The sequence below is a fragment of the Ips typographus genome, linkage group LG5 (genome assembly GCF_016097725.1).
Source record: "Ips typographus isolate SLU linkage group LG5, UJ_Ityp_2.0, whole genome shotgun sequence".
NCBI lineage: Eukaryota > Metazoa > Arthropoda > Insecta > Coleoptera > Curculionidae > Ips > Ips typographus.
In genome coordinates this window covers 3,065,046-3,087,713 of record NC_138426.1, presented here as the reverse complement: position 1 = coordinate 3,087,713, position 22,668 = coordinate 3,065,046, and the positions used below count along the sequence as shown (strand labels likewise).

The 22,668-nt window shown below is 35.1% G+C and overlaps 1 protein-coding gene across 3 annotated transcripts in view; it reads left to right on the top strand.

The window, feature by feature from the left end:
* LOC145730002 (uncharacterized) overlaps positions 1 to 21,346 on the top strand; it is a 42,833-nt gene extending 21,487 nt beyond the window's left edge. The window contains exons 11-14 of one of the 3 annotated variants that reach the window (XR_014178496.1): positions 1,619 to 1,786; positions 3,822 to 4,054; positions 11,806 to 15,046; positions 15,090 to 21,346. Coding sequence is in view for 1 of the 3 variants with exons in the window: in XM_081981024.1 (XP_081837150.1) it covers positions 1,619 to 1,786; positions 3,822 to 4,054; positions 11,806 to 12,322 (918 nt within the window). In the remaining 2 variants the exon portion in view is untranslated. Of the gene's footprint in view, positions 1 to 1,618; positions 1,787 to 3,821; positions 4,055 to 11,805 lie in introns of all 3 variants that reach the window. The other 2 variants (XR_014178497.1, XM_081981024.1) reach the window with 2 other exon arrangements.
* The last annotated feature ends 1,322 nt before the right edge of the window (positions 21,347 to 22,668 follow it).

Genomic DNA, 22,668 nt, shown 5'->3' with positions numbered 1-22,668 from the left:
GGTATCGTTGAAAAGAGTATTCCTTGGGTAATAAGAATCAACCATAATTTAGTTGAATCTTACTCCGCCAGGGGGCTAGTTTTGATACCACGACCCAAATTCCAAATTAATCAAAAAAATCAAATGGAATGATATGACTTTTTCTTTATGAAAAAGGACCCAAGTAACATCCAAATAGGCTGGTAAAAACCGTTTTTTAAAATCTCGTTCCTACCCTCAAATATTGGGAAAATCAGATTAATGGATCTTTGAAGGCCAAGAATCGCGCGGTAAATGTCCTAAAAGTTAAAAATTTAGCTACAAAATGAATAAGATGTTAAAGAACGAATTGTGAGTCTAAATAAACTTCATTTAATAAACTTTATTTAAAACAAATATAGGTATTTACTATTACTTACGGGACATGACTTTTCAATGCATTTAATTATTAAAATTTACTATAATCGTGTAACGCTTTATAAACAGGAATTTTTGGTAATAAATGAGTCCGCAACTGAGATTTTTTTCCTCCATTACCATTTTAATACAACTTAAAAAGGTTAAACGCCGTTAGAGCAAAACCATATACAGTGCGTTTTTTTTAACGCGCAACATAGGATTTTACGTGTTAAATTTTTAAGCCCATGTTAGACCATGTTATGTTGGAACTGCAGGTCTAAAACTTGACGGGTGTGTCTTTAGTACCCTGAAGCTTAAGTAAGTTTATCAATTTGGTCTAAAAAGTGATTAAAAACTGGTAAAAATTCAATTTTTTTCGAAAAGATTTTATCGTTTCCTACTCCCTGTATGCATTGTTGTTCTTTGTTGTTTTTGATACTGGCAGGGTAGGTAGCAGGTAGAGTGCCATATTTTGACTGCATCATGGCCCGATATCTTTTGAACGTCAAAAGGGCATTTTGTGATTGTTTGGAATACTGTTTGGCTTCAAACCGGGGTCACTTTGAACAATTCACTTATAAAAATACTTATTTTGTTCTTAACTTTCTTGATATAAAGTTAATGATCACCCTGTTTTACTTTCTTCGCCAAATTTTACCTGCTACCTGCCGTGCCAGTATCAAAAACTACAAGCACCTATCATACATACAGGGAGTATGGAAAGATAAAATCTTTTCGAAAAAAGATGATTTTTTGCAAGTTTTCAATCCCTTTTTAGGCCAAAGTGGTAAACTTACTTAAGCTTCAGGGTACGAAACAGCCACCCGTCGAGTTTTATACTTGTAGTTCCAAAATAACATGGTCTGACATGTGCTCAAAAATTTAACACGTAAAATCCTATGTTGCGCGTTAAAAAAAACGCACTGTATTTACTGTGTGAATTGACTCAAAATCATAAAATTAAACATACTGCTTACACTACATGGGAGACTATAATTTCCAACATTTATTATATTTTCCATCATTATAGTCTTTATAACGCCGTTGGTACCGCTGTTATCTGTTATACAATTTAAATTTTTGATTCGGATTTGTTAATGGTATTATTTTTAATTAGTTACTCATATGTTTGTCAATCAATTAATTTGAATATTGATACAAAAATGTTATATTGCTAGTAAGTTGTATTTTTCTAACAAATAGAGCTTGATTGCGGAATCAAATTAGGCTGCTGTTTCAGATTGTTCACATGAGGAGGCATACTGGGGAAAGACCCTACAAGTGTAACGAATGCGGAAAAGGGTTTCCACGATCTCACGATCTAAAATGTCACGAGAGAACACATTCCGGAGAAAAGCCTTATTTATGTACATTATGTGGAAAATCATTTAACAAAAGCAACAAACTGGTAAGTGTAGTTTATCAGTAAGGAATAATCAATTTCTGAAATCTTGAACTATTTTTGAATTTGTAACATAATGTTATGTATAAGAAAATGTTTAATATGCTAATTGTTGTAAACAATTTTTCTGAAAAGCGCTTTGATTCAAAAGTGGAAAACTTTGCTCTATATATTTTTTTGCTGCTTTTGCAGTAGATATTATGATATTAATCTAGTAGAATATGTCCTAGTGACAGAATAATTAAACTAATTATCTTTTGTTGTTGTCACTTCTTTTAAGAAATATCAATTTCAACAATCATGTAACAGGAGACGAACATTAGCGTTAGTGTTTAGTAGAGTGTTTCTGGTGAGAACTGGCTCTGTTCTTGTTTCAACTTGTTCTAATAAAACTAAACTAAAGCAAAATTGTTTTTTAAGCGGCGGTTTTTTTTAAATTGATTGCCTTGATTTTAGTAATTTTTTAAAACGTAATTTCCTTCTCTTTCTGATAACCTAAATAATCTTAGGAGAGTATACAGGGTGTGACTGAGGTGTAGTCAAAAAATTAAAATTTTAATTTCAAAATAATCGAGTCTTGACGTTTTTGTTAGTTTGGCGTTTAAGAACCGTTTAAAAAATTTATTGCAAAATTCCAAAAATGGGTTTATTTTTCTTCTCGTGTTGTAAATTCAATAGAATCTATAGATTTTTTTGAGTAACCAAAGTGGGATTAACAAAATTACACTTCAATTTGCCCATTTCGGGCGCAAAATTTCTAAGAATAACATTAAAAAACAACTTTGTCACCTTCTGATGCCCAAAAAAAAAACAATAAATAACAAGTAAAAATAACTGTAAATAAAACATTTTTGAAATTTAGCAAATAATGGCGAAAACGTCTATGGATATGGATTTGATAATTTTAAATGAATTGTGTGCTCTTTTCATAAAATGTCATACTTTTCTACTAAAATTACTGAATATGATTTTATATTTTAAATTTACGAACTTTATTCAACCATAAATTCATTAATTTATTTATTCACGTGAAACGATAATTTCATGAACTTCTTGGAGCATAAAGTGATTTGATATTATTGGCGTTTCAAGATAACGAGATACTCCCTCTGGTGATCAGTTTTGAAAACTGTTTCGGGCATTCCAGCTGTCATTTCTCCGTTTGTTTACATTGATTTTGGTTAGGATTTAGCACTGGTTTCATACATATGAAGACAGTGTCATATTATTTATAATGTTAGGTTAGGAAAGGATTGCCCGATTTTAGTTCAACTGGCGGTGCGATTTTAACTTGAAACGCCAATACTTATCAAACTTTTATGTCAAAGCTGTCAATGAAAACAGTTTGACCAACCAAACCAAGTGAATTTAAACACTAAATTCACGTGCTCGGTGGTAATAATTACAGATTATTCCTACTTGGTTTTCTGGTATTTTTTTGAAACATATAAAAGAAATTGCTTAAAATGCCGATAGAATATAGTTCATGCAATAAGTGCAAAAAAGTATGTAGTATTAGTAAAAATTGTACATTTTTGCACAATTTTATAAAAAAATTATTAAAATAAAATTTGAAGAAACTCTTTTTGATGAACAGTTTACTTTGCACGCTATAGTGTAAAATGGATCTTACGGGAAGTCCACATTTCAGCATTTGCCTAACTTGTAGCACTGTTTGTGATTCATTAAAAAAAGCAGCTTTTTTGACTAGTCACAGTCTACAAACAAAGCTGGGATTTACGCAAATGCTGAACTTGGGTGCTTTTTATTTTCTAAGATTCACTTACACTTTAGCTAGGAAAGTAAACTCCTCGTCAAAAAGAATGGGACATCAAAATGTTTGCTCTGTTTTCAGCGGTTGTTTCTTCAAAGTAATTGACTCTATTTTAATAACTCTTTTTTAATAATTTTCTTACCCTTTCTGATTATCTAATTAATATTTTCGAATATTGCTGAGAAATGTAGTTAAAAAAAATAAAATCACATAATAATAAAAAATAGTTACCACACTCCGTTCATATTTTTTTCAAAATTTCTACAGTTACGCCATAGTCGAGTTCACACAGGAGAACGTCCGTACGTTTGCAACATATGTGCACGAGCGTTTACTCAGTCAAATGATTTGGCACTTCACATGCGCCGACATACGGGCGCTAGGCCGTACGCTTGTGGTGTGTGTCCAGCGCGATTTATACAATCCGGCCAGTTGAAGAACCATAAGCGGCAGACTGGTCACTGGATGGAAACGCAGCCCGACTTAAAAGGAGGCCACAGGTATTTATTTTTTCTTGCTAAAAGTAATACTTTAATTATTACAATGACTGAATCACACATGCACTCATTCACATGAGAGTTTTACATTTTGATTTTTAGCTACAATCATATGGAGGTGTATAAGTAATACTGTATGTCCCTCGTATGCACTAAATTAGGCGTTTAAACTTGCTTTCTCTGTCACATAAGGTATCATTAATTATAATCCTCCAAATATTGAATGATTTTGAGTTAAAATATTTTAAAAATAAAACCAGATGAAAATGTCTGGTTTGGGGTATTCATTAGAGTCACTCATCAAAAGGCAATTCCGGTTTACGCACAGACTGATTTATAAAGTTGTTACATTTTTTATAAATTTTATTTTTTCCGGAAGGTCTAGGAAAATGTGAAATTTGGATTGTACAGGGTCTTTCACTGGGGACTGACCAACCCACATGTTTGAGATTCCCTTTATAAAATTTAAAAAAACTGAAATAGCTATTTGAGGTAATTTTCAAAGTTGAATCCAAAAATTATTACCAAAATATCTTATATGATTTATATGCTGTTTTCCAAGAGAGAGAGTTTTCAGTCTCTGCTGGTCTGGCTCTATGGGGCCTCTGTCCCCAGTGCACAGTCCGTGAAGTTTCTTGAGGTTCACCTAGACCCATGTCTTGGTGGGAGCGACATACAGTATGTCGCAAGATTCGATTCTCTATACAGGAATCTCGCTTCCCGTAAGAGCTACTGCAAAGGTTAAGTGGAGAAAGTTTTAGAGAATTTAATAGGCAATCCAACACCGTTTTAAAAATATTTAATTTTTGCTTCGTTTTTGAATTATTTTCGAAAAACCAAAAACGACCATTTTCAAAAAAGTGCTGTATTTTCGCTACTTTTAAAAATTTTAAAATTTGGCTTGTACATTGTTAGAGCAACTTTTTAAGGACTTTTTTTTTGTGTATTTCGTTTTCAGTTCCGATGTTTAGGTCTCGAGATACTATCATCAACGTCTTTTTTTCTTATGGATGCCATTTTGTTTTTTATCTAGTTAAAAAGAGCACGCTTTTTGCATTAAAATGAGGTACATGTTACAAAAAAATGTACTTTTATGTTAAAAAAGCTAAAAATCAGTAATTCTTAAAGTTACGTTAATGCAAATACAAAACGATTGCCAAATGATGAAAATGTAGTATGTAATTAAGGTCTAAACTAGCTTTCAATCTAACCAAACGTAACTTAATCTAAACCTGGTAAATTTTCTAAATGTCTCCCATTCGCTCTTCGACACTTTTCGCAATTCTTTAGCAGCCTACTTAGGACTCTGCCAAGTGTATGTCGGTTTATCATTGCAAAAGTATTTATTACTCTTTCTCGGAGAACATCAACATTTGTAGGAGGTTCAAACTCATAAATCTCATTCTTAGCATGACTCCCAAAGATAAAAATCTAAAGGGGATAGGTCTGGGAATCTAGCTGGCCATGGGATTGAACCGTTTAATGCAATGACATTGTTTCCAAAAATTTCTCTAAGAAAATCCATAACGGGCGCTGTGTTATGCGCAGGACAGCCATCCGGTTGAAACCATAATTTTCTAAAATCAGCTTCGTTTGGCACAATTTCTCGAAGAGCTGGTAAGATCTCAGCTCTCAATAAATCCAAATACCTCCTTCCATTAGGATTATAATCCAATGTAAATGGCCCTATTCAACTAGATCCTAAAATGACAAACCTTGCTCAGTTACACACCAACGATTCCACACCAAATATTTAAGGCAAATCTTGTCTGCATCCGTCTTTGAGCAACCTCATAGGGATTCTATAGCCCAAAAATGTCTATTGTGCTTATTGAAAACACCACAATTAGTAATCCTGCTTTCATCAGTCCATACAACAAAATTAGAAAATTCTGGGTCCTCATTACATTTATTAATGTACTGGTTCGAGAAACGCAGTCTTCTGCGATAATCGGTCTCCAAAAATCCTTGTACAACTGTTGGCTTATAAGGATGATATCCAGAAGTTTTAAGAACTTGGTGAACAGTTGATTTTGGTACGTTTACATCTTGTCCTACCATTCTAACAGATGCGGTTGGGTTTTCATTGACGGCTTGCGAAATATTCCAATTCCGGATTTCATTTCCACATTTCATGAAGACGGTATGATTCCCTCGGTTTTTCAAAAGCACCGTATTCCAATAAATTACCAACTAGATTTCTAAAGTGGGTCTTGTGAGGTTGGCGTCGTTCTGGATACGTCTCGAAATACCTAATTGAAGTCACGTCTGCGTTTCTGTTGGACTGAAGATTCAGTGCCAGCATGTCAAATTTCTCTTCATTTGAATACTTATTTTGTGGCATTTCAATACAAATATTAATTACAACCACGAACGTAAGCTTATCTGTGCAACAGTTTTAAAAAAACCGAATAAAAATTAAAAAAATAAATGTCACTGTCATATTCGACAATGTATTTTTACGGCAAATGGTAAGTCAAAGGCAACTTAGAGTCAAACTGTTTTTTAGCTTCTTTAACATTAAAGTACATTTTTTTGTAACATGTAATACGTCATTTTAATGCAAAAAACGTGCTTTTTTTAACTAGATCTTCTTCTTAATCCGCCGTCTCCCGCCGGAGGCTGGCGATCCATTATTATTCTGGATGTAGCAGCTCTGAAGATGTCAATTGAGGTACATCCAAACCATCTTCTTAAGTCTTTCAGCCAGGAGTTTTGTCTTCTTCCTACTGATCTTTTTCCTTCAATGATCAGTCTCAAGAGTTCATACCTTTCGCCTCTCATTATGTGGCCTATGTATCCCGTTTTTTTTTCCTTAACGATCAGCATCAGTTTTTTTGATTTTCCCATCCGCGCAAGCACTTCCAAGTTGGTGATTCTCTGCACCCACGATATTCTTAACATACGGCGGTATAAATACATCTCAAAAGCGTCCAGCTTTTTCTCTGTAGTCGCATCGAGAGTCCATCCTTCACTACCATATAACAAGGTTAAAAATATATAACATCTGATCATGCGCATTCTAAGTTCTAGGCTCAGTTCGGATCTCGTGAAAAATTGCTTCATATCAATAAATGTTTTTCTGGCCTGCTCAATTCGTGCTTTTATTTCGATCTTGGGGTCGCACTGATTATTAATGATATTCCCTAGGTATCTGAATAAATTTACTTGTTCTATCTGTATATTGTTAATGGACAAATTGGCAACTATGTTCGTCTTTGAAAAAACAAGAAGCTTAGTTTTGGACGCATTCGTGAATAGTCCATGCCGTTCACTGTGGCTTACTATACGGTTCATTAAGTCTTGTAAATCAGCCAGGTTATCTGCCAGCACAACACAGTCGTCGGCGTATCTCAGATTGTTAACAATGACTCCATTGATTTTGATTCCTCTTTGGACCCCCTGCAGCGCTTCTCTTAACGAGAAAAAACAAAACGCCCGTAAGAAAAAAAGAAGTTGATAATGGTACCTCGAGACCGAAACGCCGGAACTGAAAACAAAATACACAGAAAGATAGTACTTAAAAAGTTGCTCTAACAATGTTCAAGCCAAATTTTAAAATTAGCCAAAATAAAACCCTTTTGTTGAAAATGGTCGTTTTTGGTTTTTCGAAAATAATTCAAAAACGAAGCAAAAATTAAATATTTTTAAAACGGTGTTGGATTGCCTATTAAATTCTCTAAAACTTTTCCCATTTAACCTTTGCAGTAGCTATTACGGGAAGCGGGACCCCTGTATACAGGATCGAATCTTGGACATACTGTATTTCGAGCAGGGAACCATGCTTATTATGATCCCACTGTTAGAATTGTTACTGTTTTGTACTGTTTTATGACGTTGCTCTATGGTTGTTGTAAACTGAACTGGCAATAAAGGAGAATTATTATTATTATTAAATATTCCTAACTGTTTGAGCTATTTGAGGTAATTTTTAACGTAGAATCCAAAAATTAATACCAAAATATTCCTAACCTTAAAATAAAAGCGCTACGGCTAATCATGATGTTTTTTTTAATGGTTTACCCGGTATATTTTACTGAATATGCTCAAAATTCTGGAGGTATTTTGAAGATGTTCTTATACCGTGCTTTAAAGCATAAAATTCGCCGGTGGCATCATCAGCCAGCTTCAACAACAGCCAAGTTCAACATTGTCAGCCGCTGACAAATACTTCGCGGTTGGCTAGCAGCCTAGTGTGACCCGTGCTTTACTTTTTGAGATTTGGAAGCGAAAAATGCATCATTATTGAATGTTTGTAGAAAAAGTGTATTTATACTTTCATAATTTTGTTATTTAAATCGACATTTATAGTTCATTTGTTGGAGAAAAATCTGATTTTACGTTTGCTCACGTTTCAAAGCTTGTAGTCTCTTGCAATCAACTTTTAACTTAATCACACCCTTTTACTTCAAGAAAAAAAGGTTTTTCTTTGTCAATGATGTAGCGTTCATTTGCAATTATTTTCAGGTTGTCATCGTATTTGAAACCTTTTTTTCTAAGTCAAATTATTAGTACGTCCTCTTGCGGACATTTCACAAAACTCAAAATAGGTTCTGATGCGATTTAGGTGCCACCGTATTTTTACCGTTCTTTTTTGATGTAATCGTTGTCAGATTGTTTATTTATTAACTTACTTTTACCAAAATAAGGGTGGATGAATCACTTTCGCGCAGGAAAAACTCATATTTTCACGTTTATTCCTTTCTTATGGCATTCTCCATACTATACATAAGTGACAGCAGCACCAGCGTGATTGTTGAACATTTTGTTTGGTGCTTAACAACCTTAGCAACGTTGTCAAACATAACTGCTTTTTTGTTCAAAATTAGTAATGTCATTCTGATAATTGTTTAATAATTTCTTAAAATAGAAGTTTTCCATATTTTTTCTCTTTTTGAGATCTTAATAATTATTTCTACATATATGAGTCAGGCACTATGGTTAGCACTAGCAAAGTTTACAGAATAAAATATAAGTTCCGTCACTCTCGCCAAAGCGCCGGTTTACCTTTTCCGCGCTCCTCGTTCCTCTCAGATCCCACAGACCCCCGGTCCCAGCGCCCGAGCATACACAGTGGATTTTCGGCACGCGCAGTGTTAGTATCGGCGTATCTAACTAGGTGGACCAAATATTTTGCGCAAAATGCCTGTAGAATCAAAACATGTAGGTTAACTCTCAATCTTACAACATTTGTAAATTGTGTATTAGTATGTAAGTTTTTTAATTTTAATCTAGTCAGTTAATTATGTAGTGCGGTTTTTTCTCCGGAATAAGTGTTTTAATTCTTTAATTGCGCATGTTAGCAATCATAACATAACCTAAATAATCATTAACCACATTCAGTTAATAAGAATTATTAAATTCGTTTAATGCTATACGAAAACATTCATTTTTTTCTTCCAATAATTTTTACCCCAGATATTCCAAAATTAACTCCACCTTCCCCAATAAAATTTTGGTGCGCATTATTACTCCGACTTCCCCTGCGGTTTTCCATACAGTAAGCACGTCCTTTTGACGCGTTTGCCGGCAGTCGGCACGCTTAAGATCGCCGAACTTCAAAGTGCCGACAAGGAGTGACGGAACTTATATTGTATTCTGTAAACTTTGGCACTAGGTTAGCATCTTTTTCAATTTACAAAAAATAAATATTGTTGCTTGTACTAATCGGACACTAAGGTTAGCATTGTCAACAGTAATTATAGATATGGCGAATTCGACTGGGAAGCACTATCCGAGTGCACGGCCTACCCCAGTTCAATTCGCATTTTCTCAGTGCCATGTAAAAGTTGCTCTAACTCGGATTAGGTGCAGTTAGCACGCGGCACTAAGAAAGTGCGAGCTATACCAGTGCAGTTATTAAAACGAGGTTGATTCGACTGGGATTGACAATGGACAGAAAATGTATCTAATTTATCAAATTGGCCCAAGCAAGCTAACCACTCTTCATCCGACGAATCACTGTTGCTGCTAGATGACGTGTTTAATAAAAATTCTCCAAGTAAAGCCGTTGACACCATTTCTATTTATTTGTTTTGTTTGTTTCTCTTGACAGAACTGAACTGAACTATACTAGCAGCACAGTTCTAACATTTTGCACTAAGTGCTAAAACACATAAATATTTTCAAAACCAGTGCAGAACTTTGTCAGTCGAACAACCAGCACCGAGCAAGTGTGCTTTCAGTGCAGATTAGTGCGCACTAGTGCCGCCAGTCGAATTCGCTGATAGTAGTGTCACTTTGCATGTAAAAAATAAAAATGCTTATTTAATTTGCTAATTTTTAAACTATTTAACGATTAAACCCTTCATGTTAAACGTCTTATATCGTTTTCTTGAACCTTCGGTTTGGCAACGTTGCACATTTCCAGTAGTAAGGGGAGGAATTTTTCCTAGACTCAATGTTGCCAGGTCTACCGTTTTTGTACCGTCTTCCTGTTTTTTGTATACACCACGTGATGTCTGTTACTATTGTCACAATTGTCAAAAACTTTACTAGAATTTGCAAGAATTACATTTTAACGCAGTTTTCGAAACAAGACGACTTTCTGAGATTTAACAGTTATTTTGACAATTGACACTTCACAGTCCAGCTAAATAGTCTTCTGATATCACGTGACAACTGTCAATAACGTCAAAATTGTCAAACCTTGCTCAAAAGTTGCATAAATCAGGATTTAGAAACGTTTTCTTGCAGTATTTGATATAAAATGTGTTTCTGAGATTTATGAGTGTTATTTTGCCAATTGTCACGTGATCGTCTAACTAAATAGTGTTCTACAATCACGTGAAAACTGTCACTAACATCGAAACTGTCAAACTATGCTCAACAGTTGCAAAAATCTTGATTTAGAAACGTTTCCTTGTAGTATTCGATATAAAACGTGTTTCTGTCAATTATGACAGTTGTTTTGACAATTATCACGTGACGTCTAACTAAATAGTGTTCTAAAATCACGTGACAACTGTCACTAACGTCAAAACTGTCAAACTATGCTCAAAAGTAGCAAAAATCTGGATTTAGAAACGTTTTCTTGCAGAATCTGATATAAAACGTGTTCTGTTAGTTATGACAGTTGCTTTGACAATTATCACGTTACGTCTAGCTAAATAGTGTTCTAAAATCACGTGACAACTGTCACTAACGTCAAAACTGTCAAATCATGCTCTAAAGTTGCAAAAATCATGATTTAGAAACGTTTCCTTGCAGTATTCGATATAAAACGTGTTTCTGACAATTATGACAGTTATTTTGAGAATTATCACGTGACGTCTAGCTAAATAGTGTTCTACAATCACGTGACAACTGTCACTAACGTCAAAACTGTCAAACCATGCTCTAGAGTTGCAAAAATCAGGATTTAGAAATGTTTTCTTGCAGTATTCTATATAAAACGTGTTTCTGGGAATTATGACAGTTATTTTGACAATTGTCACTTCATAGTATAGCTAAATAGTATTTTGAAATCACGTGACAACTGCCACTAACGTCAAAACTATTAAATCATGCTCAAAAGTTGCAAAAATCAGGATTTAGAAACGGTTTCTTGCAGTATTTGATATAAAACGTGTTTCTGTCAATTATGACAGTTGTTTTGACAATTGTCACTTTATAGTATAGCTAAATAGTCTTCTGAAATCACGTGACAACTGTCACTAACGTCAAAACTGTCAAATCATGCTCTAAAGTTGTAAAAATCAATTTCAGTAAGTAATTTGAAAACTTTTCAAATTACATGGCGTACTCTTTTACAGGGTGGAACCAGTTTCATCTGCTGTGGACCCGCCACCGATCAAGTTTAAAACTTTTGGGCGAAATCGGGTTTTGAAAATCGAAGATGGCCAAGGAGATTTTGCAGAAAGCCAGCAGCCACCACAATTGGAACAGCTGCAACGCCTAGAGCCTACTGCGCAACTATCACAAATGCAACCACCGCAACGGATATTAATGGGCATTATGGGTAACCTGAAATTACCAAACGACGGTCAACCTTTAATAATCGACGGGAACAAATTTGTCGAGTTACCCGGAGGACAATTGAGTTTGGTCACTCTTCCAACGGTTATACACGGCGAGGATGGAGAAGAGATTAAGCTGAAAACTGAGATAAGTAGTTTTAATTTAACCTCAGTCGAAGACGAGCTGGATAAACATGAAAACGTCAGCACGTCTAGTACTTTCCATGAAGGCGAAACCGTTAGTTTTTCGGCAGTACAAACATCAACCACGTATACCTCAGCTGATAATTTTACTTTTCAAACGTTTCACTAGATTTTTATTCTGATCTCGTTTTCAATTTGACTGCTTGATTTCGTTTTAATTAAGAGGGACGTAAGAAGTTAACTTTTTTTACAATTTTTACTGTATTTTAGACAAGTGTACACTGTACAGGATGTCTTCAATTGCAATTGCTAATTTGGACATTTCGTATATAAAACTCCTTAATAGTATATTATTAAACAAGGTTTAGACAGAAGTTTTCATCGACCGTATGTCAATACATAAGGTTAATAAAAGCTGTCTAAACCGTGGATAATATAGCATTTTTTCCACTATTAACAATATTTTTGATGGTCCTTAAATTGAAAATTTAAAAATTTAAAATAACAACAAAACAACAACATGAAGAGACAACCATCCTCCCTCTATACAAGAAAGCCTAAAATGCCACTTTTAATGACGGCGTTAGCGGTTTTCGTTTTATACACAAACGTATGCAGAGGCAGTAAGAAATATGTATTTTTTTAATTGTTTCGTGTACTTGATTGCAAGTTGTGAGTGAAAAATCAAAAAAAATGTTCATTTCTGATCCAGATATGTATAGATAGAGCTTTTTTATACACAATCAAGTCCAGCCTAAACAAATTGGTTAGAACATTTGTCCTGGAAAGTACAACACACAGCAAACTACTTTAAACACTGTTCAATGTAAGAAAATCTGTAAATCCTTGAAACTAGGTAAGCAAAACTGGTAAATGGTTCTTATGTTATTACCAAGAACATTCATTCAAAGTTATTTTTGTTGCTCTCACAATGAAGGATGCTTTAAAATGTAACTCAAATACCTGTGCATGTAACAAGTACCTAATAAGTTTACTGTACTAGAAAGCACTTGTACCTACCATTGAGTATAGTGTTGGAGTAAAATCATCCCACTTCAGAGTGTTCAACCACTGTTGAGTTAGATCCGGTTTTTTGTAGGGGAGAGTGGGTAGGAATGGGTCAAAATCGACAACAGTCGCTGTAAAAATTCAAAATGATAATGAAGCCAATAACATTAATGGCCAAAATGTTATTTCAGGAACGTGGCAGTTTATTTATTATTTCAAGCAGCAAACTGTTAAAGCGGTAATTAGGATTTCAAAATTTCCATCGATTTGTCTTTCAGGATAGGTCTTTCACTAATATCGGGAGGAATGGGTCAAAATCGCACTTAATGAATTTCAAGTTATAAAAACCAAAAGAAAATTTTATTAATTCATTACAAATAAAATAAAGCTTTCTCAACAAAACTCTTAAAATATGGCACAGAACTTTTAAGATTAAGAAGTTACTCAAGTCCACGTCAAAATACATTACTGAAAATAACCTTCCGCTTGCCCCTGACTTAAAAGGTGATGGGAGTTTCAATACAACATCCTGTTGTTGAATGGTAGCAATATCAGGTACATTGGGAAATATAAACCCACTCCCTCTCTTCCTAAGAAAATTAATCTCATATCCGTCATCCAGCTCTTTTTCAACACGACCAACATAATGAACCAGATTAGTTTTAGTGCAAAATTTTACTAGAAGAAAGTCTCCAACATTGATTTTATTTGCTTCAAAGTCAGAATCGTGATCTTCCAATTCGGCAAAATCTAATGAGCTGGATCCGCTTGAGTGGAACGATTCAGACTCACTAGAACTTTCCATCACGCTAGTTGCTTTCTTTTTCTTTTTAAACTTTCTTTCGCTCTTCCTTACATGTGCATAATCTTTTTGTTTTTTCCCATTTTTTTTATTTTTACATTGCCACATTACCTGACCTAAATTTAGTTTCACTTTTTTCTTTAACCTTTCTTCAATTTCCTTCTTCTCTGACGAATCTGGTAAAATCCGTGTACGGCCTGGTTTTCTTCCTGCATTGCTAATCTTTCTAGGAGCCGCTTTTGGGTATGGGATCACATCCTCAGGACTTATTACTGAAGCAACCTTAAAGAAAAGTTAAAAATCTTAATAATTTTGGTTGTATTTACCTATAGATTTAACTATACCTGCTTGCTGGTAGATGGAGGAGGGATCTTCGGTGTGGTAAATTCATTTCCATGAAGGTCCTTGGGGATAGATTCACAATTTTCTAGCCTTCGATCTGTGACGGCAGCCATTAAGAAATCATCCTCCGTAAACACATTTAATGGCCATATTCCCGTTTTTTCAAACCCCTTTATTAGATTCGCTTTATTAAAAGCTTCAATGTAAGCTTTTGCTGATAACTCCGCTATGTTATAAATTGTTATTGGTTTTCCCGCATTGGAAGTCATATATTCCGCGCAAGTTTGGTTATAGCGGGTCTTCAAGGGTCCATAGACAGACACGTCTAATGGCTGTAGCCTGTGACTGGAATGTGGGGGAAACGTTATCAAAAATACTCCTGAATCCCTTGCTTTATTTATGACTTCTAATGAGATGTGGCTTTCATGATTGTCTAAAAACAATACTGCAGGCTTTTCTTTAGAGCATCTTACATGACGAACAAAATGTTCAAAGATTTTTATAACATTTTCTGTAGTCATCCATCCACTAGGATGCCCTAAAACTAAACTATTGGGAGGGGCTAAATGACCAATTACGTCCAGATGTCTTTGTCTCGGAAAGATATACGCAGGTGGAGCGGTATTTCCAGCAGCATTTATGAAGCAACACATAGTTACCAACTGTCCTCTTTCTCCCGACGTCACCTGTCCAACTTGCTTGAGACCTTTTTCTGCTAATACTTTTTGTGGCTTATGAAGTGTAGTTAAGGCAGTCTCGTCGCAATTCCAGATGTCACTAGCAGTAAATTTGTGCCGAGCATAAACATTTTGCACATTGTTAAAAAATGTATCGATGTTATGCCGGTTAAAACTAGTTGATCTGCTCAAACTTGTCGCCTCGGGAGTTCTTAATGCAAGATTTGGGTTTCTCCGGAGAAAGCCGAATAACCACTCATGTCCTGCTTTTTCTTCAGTATTCCATTTTTCAGGTACTGATGCGTTTATAGCTTTAGCATATTTGTACGCTAATTTTCTGGTGTCATTGGTACTCAAACCATAATGCATTTTTGAACACTTCTGCAAGTATTTTATCATCAGTAATTCTTGTTCTGGTGTGAAGACTTGTCTAATAGTTAAATTTGGTATAAACTGATATTCCTCTCCATCCGGCAACTGCCTCGCTTTTTGAACATGTCTTTGCAATGAAGAAAAAGAAATATTGAAGTTCTTTGAAACAGCTCGAATGGACGAACCACTCTTTACTTCTTCAATAGCCGCTTTTATATCTTTCCTGACCCAATCCGTTTTTCTTTTCCAAATCTAGGCATTTCTAAGAATAGAGGCGCTTTATATATTATATATACGAGCAGGCGGAATGGGTCGACCCAAAGCTCCTGCTAGGTGTTGACACGTTCTTCTCACATGCACCAAAAAAAAAAATCACAATCAGTTTAGATAAAAGTGAGATTAGGTGTATCAAAACAAAATATATGTATCTGTAGTAAATTAACATGCAATAATGATGTAAAAAACTACAATTTTGTTACATTTACTCCGCGTAGAACAAACGGCCATAAACTTTGTTAATGTTTATGTCGCAGCATACGCCATGAATACATATCTTACATAAAAAAGTAGAAACCTGTAGTTGAAGATTCGAGCGATTTATATCTCCTGTAACCCGCCATTCCTACCCACTCTCCCCGAAAGCAAAAAACTGACACGGTTGGGCTTTTTTCTGAATTGCTGTTACAGTGTGGCTTGAAAAACTTATGAACGGCAGCAAACAAAAATAACTTACGCAAATAACCTCAAGTTTTGATTGTAAACCGTAAGACTGTCACCACTATTCTATATATAATTTTTGACAAGCACCTTCTAGGCTTTCTAGTATAGTAGGCGGTGGACAACCTAATTTATCTGTCTCTGTCAAGTCAAGTATATTTCATATGTCAGATATCTTAATGGACATTGACATTATTATTTACCTAGGTCAATAATATTTCCTTTTTTGTCGTGTTTGTGGCAGACTAGAACTAGAGATTAGACTCTATTTTTGACCTAGGTCAACAATGACCATTAAGGTAGAGAAAACTAATTTCTCAAGTTACTAATCGGTATGTTTATTATGTTAGTAGTGGAAAAAACATCATATGTAGGTATATTGGTGGAATACGAGGAAGTATTGAAAAGTAAGGTCTCCTATTTTTTTTTTTCATAGAAAATCAAAATTATTAACATCTTTGCGTACATCGTTAGAAAGGTTGAACATTTTTCTACATAGTCGCCTTGTCGTTCAATCACTTTTCGCATCCTGGTAACCAGCTTTTTAATGCCGGCGTCGTAGAACTCTACCGCCGCGTCGCAAAGCCAACTGACTACTGCTTTTTGCACTTCCTCATCTGACTTGAATTTCCGTCCTCCAAGGTGTTTTTTGAGAGCGGGGAACAAGTGGTAGTCGCTGGGGGCAACGTCCGGACTGTAAGGAGGGTGGTTGATGATATCCCAGCCGAATCCATTAAGTAGGGTGGTCGTTTGGTGTGACACATGTGGGCGCGCATTGTCATGATGCAAACACACTCTTTTGGTGAGCCTACTACTTTTCTTTTATTTTGGATGGCTCGCCGAAGTTTCTTGAGAGTCTCGCAGTAGCTTTCTGAGTTGATTGTTGTTCCTTTCGGCATGAAATCCACCAACAGAACCCCGTTCCTGTCCCAGAAAACGGTCGCCATAACCTTTCCCGCTGACTTCTCTGTCTTGAACTTTTTGGGCTTCGGTGACGTCGGGTGACGCCATTGTTTCGACTGTGCCTTCGTTTCCGGGGTGTAATGTGCCCAAGTTTCGTCTCCAGTCACAATCGAATCCAGAAAATCTTCACCCTCTTCTTCATAGCGGCGGAGAAATTCTGTGGCACTTTTCACGCGCTTTCTTTTTTGTTCGTCGGTAAGCGGCTTAGGGACCCACCTGGAGGACACCTTGTGGTAACCGAGGACCTCCGACACAATATTCTGCACAGAGAAGTAGCCACACTCTTCATTCACACCTTCCCTTATTTCATGAAGAGTTATTCTCCGGTTATTGCGCACCATCTCGTCGATTCGAGCAGCCGTTGATTCCGGTAAACTCGGCCGCCCCGACCGCGGCTCATCGTGGACATTTTCGCGGCCTTCAGAAAACTCCCGGCACCACTTCCGCACGGTTTTTATGTCCATGCACTTCTCACCATATACTTCCACTAACTGGCGATGAATGTCTATCGGAGAAACCTTTTTTGCGTTCAAAAATCGAATGACTGAGCGCAGTTCGCACCTCGCGGGCGTGCTCAGCGGGAGCTCCATCTTAAGCGACTGCTACGCAGGGACTGGCCGTCCCAAGGTATTGCGCATGATTCTACACTGTGGTGGGGAAACCGAGGAATGTAGCGCTGTTGTCATATTTCGCCTAGCAACTCACGTCACAAAATGGCATCGTTGGAGACCTTACTTTTCGATACGCCCTCGTAGTTACGCTTTTTCCATAGCGCTCAAATGCATTACACGTCGGTACAGGACAGGAACAGACAAATGTTTAACTTTAAGAAGTAACTGAATTTTTAAAGAAGGATCAATCATATTTTGAAGTTTTAATTTTAATATACAGGGTGTTTCAGGTTTTCATGCGCAAATTTAAACCGCGTATTCTACGTCTAAAAATAACTCTAGTTTGCTCCATAAACTATATTCCAAAAATGCTCCGTTGATGAGTAGTATGGCGTCTTAAAGTTTTATAGTTTATTGTAGGTAAGGTTTTTGAGATATTTAGCTCAAATTTGAACCGTATTTTGTATCATACCGACAAGCCTGGGTTAGAAGCTTGTTAAGGGCTCCTGAAGCACTTGAATATAAAAAAAAGCTGAATTAGTAATTTCCATAAATAAACAAATATAAATGAAAACAGAGATAGTCACGTGACCTTTCTAGGTGAATTTGACAGTTGAAAACAATCACGTGCCCTTCAGAAAATTCTTTCAATCCGAAATATGGCCACGTCACTTTTAAAACAACATTTCTACCTTAAATATTGTCACGTGACCGCAAGGATGCTATTTTAAGCGCAAGTAGAGTCACGTGACGTTCAAGATTCTATTCGGCGCTTAAAAATAGTCACGTGTTCTTTGTATGTGAATTTGACAGTTGAAAACAATCACGTGCCCTTCAGACAATTCTTTCAATCCGAAATATGGCCACATCACTTTTAAAACAACATTTCGACCTTAAATATTGTCACGTGACTGCAAGGATGCTATTTTAACCGTAAATAGAGTCACGTGATCTTCAAGATTCCATTCGGCGCTTAAAAATAGTCACGTGTTTTTTGTATGCGAATTTGATAGTTGAAAACCGTCACGGGACCTTTAGAAATTTGTTTTAATCGTAAAATTGGTCACGTAACCTTCAGAACATATTTTAACCGTAACTAGAGTCACGTGACTTTTGTAGGTAAATTTGAAAATAATCGCGTGCCTTTCAGACATTTCTTTCAATCATAAAAATCGCTACGTGACCTTCCGAACAAGATTTTAACCATAGATATGGTCACGTGACTGCAAAAATGCTATTTTAACCGCAAGAAGAGTCGCAGTTAATCGATTTTTAAGATTCCATTGGAATTACAGAAATTCCTTGTAGTCGTAAAAAGTATCACGTGACCTCTAGAGCAACATTTTGACCATAAATATGATCACGTGACCGTAAGGTAGCTATTTTAACCTTCAGAAGAGTCACGTTACCTTCAATCGACTTTTAAAATAGTCACGTCACCTTTGTATGTGAATTTGATAGTTGAAGACAATCTTGTGACTTTCAGAAATTTCTTTCAATAGTAAAACTGGTCACGTGATGATCTCAACAACATTTCGACCTTAAATATGGTCACGTGGCTGAAACGACGCCATTTTAATTTAAACAAAAAACCACTTGATCTTTGAGAGTCCATTTGACGCTTGAAAATAGTCATGTGACCTTTTGTAGGTTGAAAACAATCACGTAGAAATTCTTTTCAATCGTAAAAATCGTCACGTGACCTTCAGAACAACATTTTGTCCGTCAAGAGTCCATTCGACGGTTGAAATAGTCACGTGACGTTTGAAGATGAATTTGATAGTTGAAGACGTTGACGCGACCTTTTCAAGGGTAAAAATGGTTACGTGACCTTTAGAAGAACATTTTGGCCTTAAATATAGTCACGTGATCTTCAATCCTCTTAAAATAGTCACGTCACTTTTGTATGTAAATTTGATTTTCAAAAACAATCATGTAACTTTCAGAAATTTCTTTCATTAGTAAAAGTGGTCACGTGATTATCTGAACAACATTTCGACCTTAAATATTTAAATATGGTCACGTGGCTGCAACGATGCCATTTTAATTTAAAAAAATCACTTGATCTTTGAGAGTCCATTTGACGCTTGAAAATAGTCATGTGACCTTTTGTAGGTGGATTTGTTGGCTGAAAACAATCACGTGACCTTCAGAAATTCTTTTAAATCGTAAAAATCGTCACGTGACCTTCAGAACAACCTTTTTGTTCTTCAAGAGTCCATTCGACTTGATTGTTAGATGAAGACATTCACGCGACCTTCAGACAATCTTTTCAATGGCAAAAATGGTTACGTGACCTTTAGAAGAACATTTTGGCCTTAAATATGGTCACGTGACTGCAAGGATGCAATTTTATTGATAAGAAGTCACGCGACCTTCAAGATTCCATTCAGACATTTCATTCATTTGAAAACAGTCACTTGACCATACAGAAACACCGTGTAGTCATAAAAAGTATCATGTGACCTGCAGAGCAACATTTTGACCTTAAATATGGTCACGTGACACTAAGGTAGCTATTTTAACTTTAAGAAGAGCCACGTGACCTTCAATCGACTCTTGAAATAGTCACGTCACTTTTGTATGTGGATTTGATTTTCAAAAACAATCATGTGACTTTCAGAAATTTCTTTCAATAGTAAAAGTGGTCACGTGATCATCTGAACAACATTTCTACCTTGAATATGGCCACGTGGCTGCAACGATGCCATTTCAATTTTAAAAAATGTATGAAATGTGTTTAAATTTAATACAAATGTTGAATTGAAATCCTAGGGGAAATTGGAGTGTTTTGACAGATTTGGCGATCTATTTAAAAGGAACTAATACGTTCTTAACTTATTATTTATCTATACCGTATACACAAAATTAGTGTTCTTCGTATTAAATGAATCCTACAATTATTTAAAGAGAAGTCCATTATCACTCAGTGGAATTGTATGAATACGAAAGGTAAGAAATAACAAAATATGGAGATGACTGTATGTTCTATTTATGTTCTGTTTATCTACAGGGGTTGTCAGAATCATGTATAAAACACCAAATCTAGAACACCCTGTATATTATTCTTAGCTGAACTTGCACTTTATACCATTCTTTTTCTCAATTTATTTAATATATCATTTTTTAATCAATTTGAACTTTTTTTAGTTATGAATATGAAAAATTATTTTATAAATAATTATTTTAAAACGAATTTTTTTGTAAAGCGAAGTAAAAGATTATTTTCTCAAAGTGGAGTTGAAAGGAAAAGTAACACAAAGCCTTCTCTACCAACTTAGTTTTGTGGAAAACGTTTTGTGTTACTTTCTCTTTAAATTTGAATTTATTTGTGTTACAAAATAAGGCTCTTTCATTTTGTAGGATTTATAAGGAGTATAAGAAAAAATAAAATAAAGAATTCGTTTTATGAATCTGTAGCAGAAAATATGTTCCAACATTTTGAGGGACTTTTCCACAATACGCATTTTTTTATTTTTTTTTTTATAAAAATTTATTCTTTTGGCTTTATTTAGAACCTTTCGAGTCAAATTAGGAAAAAAGTTATGCGCTTCTTCGTCCCTATACAATTAATTAAGTTAAGGAGAAACAACTACCAAGTTAAGTGATTAAGTTATTTGTATTGATTTTAATTTAAGGTTTTATTTGCCGATGTAAATATATTTGTATTTTATATATCAATAAATGCGTGTGTATTTTAATTACGTTTTAATGCTTTCCCCTTTATTTTTTTTTTCTGCAAGCTTAAAAATGATATACCAGGTGTCCAAAAGCACCCTGGACATAGGAGATTAACATGGGAAAACGGTTTTGATTTTTTGCGCCTGTACGGTTGATTTGATTGAAAAATCGTATTAATGAAAGTTGTAGTACCTATCACGGACTAGTTTTCTGTATTTTTTTCAGATCTCTAACTTGAGCCCTTTCGTCGTAAAACACGCACACACAAAAATGAGAAAATTTAAACTTTTGGCTTGCACTGTATAGGCGGTTGTCGGGCAACGGGTAAACAGATCATTGTTGCTGGTACGGTTGCTCGACAACCGCTTATACAGTGCAGGTAAAAAGTTAAAATTTTCGCATTTTTGTTCGTGTTTTACAACGAAAGGGCTCAAGTTAGAGATCTGAAAAAAATACAGAAAACTAGTCCGTGATAGGTACTACAACTTTCATTCATACGATTTTTCAATCAAATCAACCGTACAGGCGCAAAAAAATTAAAACCGTTTTCCCATGTTAATCTCCTATGTCCAGGGTGCTCTTGGACACCTGGTATTTTTTGACTTGAAAACGTCAAAACTGGAGATAAAAATTGAAAATTGACTACAAAATTTGTAAATTAACTTAAAAACAGAAAAATTTACTAGACAACGTAAAAACTGACTGGGAAACAAAACAATTGACTAAAAAATTTACTACAAAACTTGAAAGTTGACTTGAGAACGTCAAAACTAATGATGAGACTTAAAAATTGACTAGGAAAATTGAAAGTTGACTTGAAAACGTCAAAACTGGAAATGAAAATTAAAAATTGACTACAAAATTGGAAAATTGTCTTGGAAACTTGAAATTTGGCTTGGAAATGTGAAAACTGGAGATAAAAATTGAAAATGGACTACAAAATTTGTAAATTAACCTAAAAACAGAAAAATTTACTAGGCAACGTAAAAAGTGACTAGAAAACAAGACAATTAACTAAAAAATTTACTACAAAACTTGAAAGTTGACTTGAGAACGTCAAAACTAATGATGAAACTTAAAAATTGACTAGGAAAATTGAAAGTTGACTTGAAAACGTCAAAACTGGAAATGAAAATTAAAAATTGACTACAAAATTGGAAAATTGTCTTGGAAACTTGAAATTTGGCTTGGAAATGTGAAAACTGGAGATAAACATTGAAAATAGACTACAAAATTTGTAAATTAACCTAAAAACAGAAAAATTTACTAGGCAACGTAAAAAGTGACTAGAAAACAAGACAATTAACTAAAAAATTTACTACAAAACTTGAAAGTTGACTTG